The 6,000-nt window shown below is 35.7% G+C and overlaps 1 protein-coding gene across 1 annotated transcript in view; it reads right to left on the bottom strand.

Annotated features, from left to right (window-relative positions):
* Positions 1–708: 708 nt before the first annotated feature.
* The window catches only part of Cand1 (cullin associated and neddylation dissociated 1), a 39,302-nt gene continuing 34,010 nt past the window's right edge, over positions 709–6,000 (bottom strand). The window contains exons 14-15 of the mRNA XM_003476104.5: positions 3,620–3,727; positions 709–2,705 (exon numbers count right to left, since the gene is read on the bottom strand). Coding sequence (XP_003476152.1) covers positions 2,481–2,705; positions 3,620–3,727 — 333 coding nt within the window. The 3' untranslated portion in view covers positions 709–2,480. The remainder of the gene's footprint in view (positions 2,706–3,619; positions 3,728–6,000) is intronic.

Here is a 6,000-nt window from a genome sequence, read left to right as displayed (position 1 = left end):
TAGGCAGCTTTCAGATATCAACAATAAAATATATGATCATCACTTTTAAAATTACCATTCAGTACTTCTCTGATTTTATAATAACTTTTCAGGTTAGGCCCAACTACACCAGAATTCTTTTCTGCCCTAAATTTGGAAGATGACAAACTCAAACTTCAATCCCATATTGAACTTAAAAAAAAAACACCTTAGCTCTAAGCTAATTTAAATGTCTTCACCAAAATTGGCAAACCATGTACTCTCATAACCCAACCTTTAGACTTAAAAGAATGGAGAATTCCTATAGAGAACGTTCTAACATTTCCAGTAAACAGTGTGAGTGGTAGAGTATGTCTGGACTCCATATCTTGGTAGACTTTGCTAATTCCACACCAGTAACTGAACCATATCACCATTACAAGTATGGAGTTAGTAAGGATGATTAGCATTCAAAACTCTGAACATTCTTCCTGCTACTAACTTTGTTAAGTATGAGAAGATACAGGTAGGTTAAGTATGAGAATATAAGTAGATTAACACCAAGACTGTGAGTTGCATCTATTTCTTCAGTATAAAAATTTCATCTATGAAAAAAAAAAGCTGGCTTGCAATACTCAAAAAATAAAATTAAATAAGAATTACATGTATGTTGGATGTTAAAAACACAGGAAAAGTAATCCCAATTTAACTTCAGGCACTTAACTAAGACATTCACACAACATATGTATGTCCTATTCAGTCCTAGAGCCTGCAGTTTTATAATTTATTGTGAAACCATAACCAAAAACTTAAATATAGCCACAATATCTATACCACAGCAATGTATAGTACATATATACTAACATCTCAAAATAAATTTCTATTACAGTTTATGCAAATTATAAGATCAACTGCCATTTCTAAATGGCACCAACTTCATAACTATATTCCATATCAATGTACCAATCAAAAACCTCACTAAGTAGCAATTTGTTATCATCTGAACATTCAAGATCAAGTCATGAATCTAAAAACCACAGTATGTTATTAAGATCACTGCATATTCAGATGTTAAAGCAGGTAAGTAATACAGCAGGAAAGTATTTCTAATTCACAGTTTCAAAAATAAAGGGTGCAGCTTTCAAATATCTGATTGCTTGAAATTGGTCACTCAATTAACAACTGCCTTTGCCAACACATGTAAACTATGCTTGCACACCATTAGGAGATGCCTTTATTTCAGAAGTTAATTCTTACTGTTACAGGAGCACCACAAATTTGAAGGAAGAGGCTACAGTGTGAAATGAGCTCACTGAAGGTTATGTTAAATGAAATTTCAAATATAATAGAAGGTACTGCAAAAGCTTTGTCCCTCAGCACAGATCCCTTAATCAGGAAAAGTAGTAAACACTTGCCAAATACAATATGTAAATTAGTCCTATAAGAGATAGAAAAACTAACTTAACGAAAAGGAAATATAATAAACCTGTGTTAGCTGGCTTTAGAATTTTCCTACTACAAAATTCAAAAGCAGACACAGTATTTGTATTTTCCAACAAGGAATGTAGACATCCACAGAGAAGGAAATAAAAATCTGGTTTTAAGAATTTCTAGGTGAAAAAACACACACACAAATGGCTGAGAAAAACTGATAATGAGTACTTAAAACATTCAAATATTAAAGTGTAACAAAATTTATAATAGAAAAAAATGGCGAACTATTACTGTGACTTGATTTGCTAAAAACATCTGCAAATTCACACTGGTATTAAGAAAATCAAAGTTTGAAAAATTTACTCCCTCTATCTCCGTCTCTCCAGATACATGTTTTCTGTGCAAAAATAAGTATCTGAAAATTGCACTAATAATACTTCTTTGAATTTTTGTATTATGAATAATTGCACATGCTGCTTTATAGACAATACATATTTGTAAACTTGCTCATGCAAAATTAGTGTGTGCAACAGGGATATTGTTAATCCTCACAGTTAAAAAATGTTACTTTATCTTTTTTAAACTGCCAAACCCTCTGAAATTTAACAAATCTAAAATGGATATTCTTATCTGCCAGCTAAAAAAATCAACTATGTTACTGAAAGAGAAAGTTACACAAGAAACATGGTTTTTGTCTTGCTGAATTTTTGATTTTTGAGAAAATGTATAAAACAAAGAAATTTCATGGTCACAAAATTTTAACATTTTAATCCTAAACATTACAGGGTAAATAGATACTGGACCCTCTCTCCACATTCCATAAATCCTTTTAGTTTCCATTTTAAATGTTGTCCTAACCACTGAAACATTAGTGGCTTTACAACCTCTGGATTATGGAAATACATATTTTTTGAAATAAATGCTACAAAAACAATAATGGAAGAAAGCTGAACAAACTGTTGCCATGAAGGAAAAGAAAGTGGAACATTTTGAAGCTTTTAGATACTTTTCTTTCCATGTCTTATGATTAACTTGTCAATTCAGTGCATTGTATGGTCAAGAGTAACGGTCCCATATTGAACAGACATCTAACTAGTGTCCATTGATTCCAAATTAGTCGATGATGAATCTTTTTGGATACTTTCAAAGATGGCTGCCAGCTCAGGGTTAGAACTGATCTGTGACTGAAATTCACTCATCAGTGGACTCTTCTCTGCTTCTGGAATGGTTAGCAGTGCTGCTACTGCTCTCATGGCAGATCGCTTTAATTCATCTTGCTTTTCGAACTCCTGCTTTACTGAGTTTGCCTTTACCTATAACATGGAGCAAATTTAGATTACAGGCTAGCAGATGTAATACATTATTACACATATGCATGCTATTATATGCTCTTCTATGAATACAATCTAATCACACACGAACTCTGGTAAATAGAGCAATGCTTGGCCTTGACACGTATAAACAGTATAGCATATTCTAAATAGATGGATTTAAGTTTTTCAAATCAATAGCGAAATATTTTCAATATATTTCCTTGAAAAATAAAAAAGCCCCTTCGAATAGGAAGTCTGACCTACAAAGCCCCTTATAAAAATAAAGTCTGACCTACACTGCAGAACCAGCAGAACTCAATCTTAACTAACAAGTTCTACTTTGTCCCTTACCTAGAAGCTATGCATCCAGCTACCCTATTGTTTACTACTCTTCAAACACTAATAATAGCATCTTTATGCCATTATTCACATAATTACTGATTTTTAAAAAAACTTGTCACCTTATTCACCATAAATAAAAAAAATCTCTTACACTTCCTTAACTAGAATAATATCCTCTTTTATCACATCCCATATCAAAACCTCAAAATATGTAAAATACTGTTACAGCAATAAATGTTTATAAGAGCAGCACTTGACAATGCTAAATTTTATGGAACATTCACAAAAAATAGGTTAACTTGTTAAATAAACTGCTACATAAGGTGCCAGTAGAATTAAATTTGGAAAACTAGAAAATAAACTATGAATCTTAATTCAAAAGGTTTTACATGAAAAAGAAGCAGTTTTGTCTCAGAGAATTTTTGACTTTTAAGTGATAAAATTTGTAAAACCAAAAAATTGAATCACAAAATTTTAACACTGTAAACCTAAACATTATAGGATATACAGATACTGGACACTGTCAAATTCTACAACAATTTTAACCTAAGTTGATGCCTATCAATGATTACCTTAGTTGTACATGTGGCACGTAAGGGCTCAACAAGCCGATCCAACCTCTGTAGCACTGCACTTGGACAAAGCGTGGAGAGTCTCACCAACATTAAAAATGTTAGCATCTATTAAAAAAAAAATTGACAAATTTTGAGTAATATTTTTCTACAGAAAACCTCATATTCTGACAGATCTTTTAAAAGCAGTATGACTAGCTTACAAAAAAAAACTTTATTTTAATGTAATCTGCTGCCATTCTGACTCATACAGATTTGTACCAAACCTTATCTGAGGCACATGCTCTAGCTTGTTCTAACAAGCTCAACTATCACGTGGTCTTGGAATACAGAAACTAAAACAATGGTTTTCAATCCTGGATGCATATTAGAATCACCTGGGAAGTTCTGGGAGAACATGGCGGATAGATAAAAGCAGCTACTGAGGCTCTCTGAGTTAGCCAGCTTAGATTCTAGAATGGCGCGGTGTGGGGAGTCCTAAGCAGGGGGAGATATACCCTGCCAACCTAGGAATGAACTAAGCTGAGAGAAACCAACAGGAAATGCAATCCCAGTGCTACAACTGGAACAGCTAAAGTCTCAGTGCCGAAGCTGGAACCCAAACCTCTAGAAACCGCGACTTGAATTTCCTGCCGCTGCTGCTGCATCTTAATCAGCACAGCAGGGATGGATAGAGACATGAAAGCTCTAAGAGCAGGAATTGGTGAAACAAATTTAGAGCAGGGAACCCTGCATTGAACTGCAGTGAATGAGAGGAACAGGGACCCTTCCATAGACTAGGAGGATCCAACAGAGGACATTCTGGGACAGGGCGACTAGCCGGAGCAGGACTCTGCAGTGACTTCAGTCACATATTCCCTCTCAAACAGGATTGGTGAGGAGCACTTAACCTGGGTGATGCCGCAGACTAAGACCCAGTAGACTAGCCCAAACCAGATCCCTGCACCTGGTGGTGCAACCTAATGCAGTAAAGTCTTCAGCAGGTTGACTGACCTGGAGGGTGGGCCCAGCATAGGCTGCCCAGGTCTGTGTCTCCCTAGTACACTGCAGTGGGCGGGAACACCCAGCCAGTGCGATTCAAACAAAGTGTAACCGACAAAGAAAGAAACTGGACCTCCTATATACGCTTGTACGGAAGGAACAAAATGTATGGGAAGAGGGAGCAACAAGAAAGGGTCCTCAGTCCCCAATCCTGAGAATACTGATCCAGGAAAGGTAAATACAAAGGAGAATGAGGGCAGAAAACATGCAATATCAGGCAGGTGACCAATAGACATAAAGCAGTATCTCCAGGATCTCATAGATGAGTTCAAAAGTGAAGTATTTAACCACGTAAAGCAAGATATAAGTAGAATAGTAAAAGAAATGCTGGGGGCTAGGGATTTAGCTCAGCAGCATAAGCATCTGCCTTGCAAGCAGACAGTGAGTTCAATCCCCAATACTGATGAAAAAAAAAAAAAAGACAAAAAAAGAAAGGCTAGGCACCTCCCAAGAAAAAAACAGATGGTGGAATGGAAGAACAGAAAAAAAAGGGGAGAATTGTTTGATGGAGAAAAAATGTAGAATACATGAAGCAGGTTCAAAGAGATTACCAGGAAACACAACTTGAAAGAAACTAAGGATAGATTATCTGAACTGGAGGACAGATTTGTAATATGGAAGCATGAAAGGAAAAACTTCTTAAAAAATAACAAGGAAACAAGCAGTAACAATACAAAAGCTAGAAGATGATAAGAGGATCCATAACTTAAGAATTAAGAATGTAAAGGAAAAAGCAGGGATACAAACAAAAGAACTGCAAAGGCTATTCACAGAAATAATCGAGAACTTCCCTAATATGGGAAAAGGTAAAGATACTCAGATTTATGAGGCATATAGGACTCCAGCCACCTACAACCCAAACAGAACTATGCCTAGGCATATAATAATCAAAATTCCAGAAATACAATTTAAGAACAGAATATTAAAAGCTGTCAGAGACAAGAAACAGATCACTTACAAAGGAACACCCATTAGAATTACAGCAGACTTCTCGGGACAAACCATCAAATCACGAAGAGCATGGGGCAAAATAATTCAAGCTTTGAAAGACAATAACCCCCAGCTAAGATTGATATATCCTGCACAACTGTCCCTAGAAATTAATGGAGACACAAGGTGTTTCCAGGATAAAGAGGAACTAGGGGAATTTCCAACCACCAATTCAACTCTACAGAGAATACTGCAGGACATTCTAAAAGAGAAGAATACCAAGATTCTGGAAACAGTGGCAAAGAGGCCACAATGAATGGAGCAGAAAGCAAAATGAAGAAGACAAACTGACCACTTAATGACAGAAAAAGAGCTCAACAGAAATGAGGCAGAGAAGGTTGGTAGGAACA

Source organism: Cavia porcellus, unplaced genomic scaffold, assembly GCF_034190915.1.
Source record: "Cavia porcellus strain 051 isolate PalLab524CR breed Dunkin Hartley unplaced genomic scaffold, mCavPor4.1 scaffold_8, whole genome shotgun sequence".
NCBI lineage: Eukaryota > Metazoa > Chordata > Mammalia > Rodentia > Caviidae > Cavia > Cavia porcellus.
This window is presented reverse-complemented; position numbering and strand designations above follow the sequence as displayed.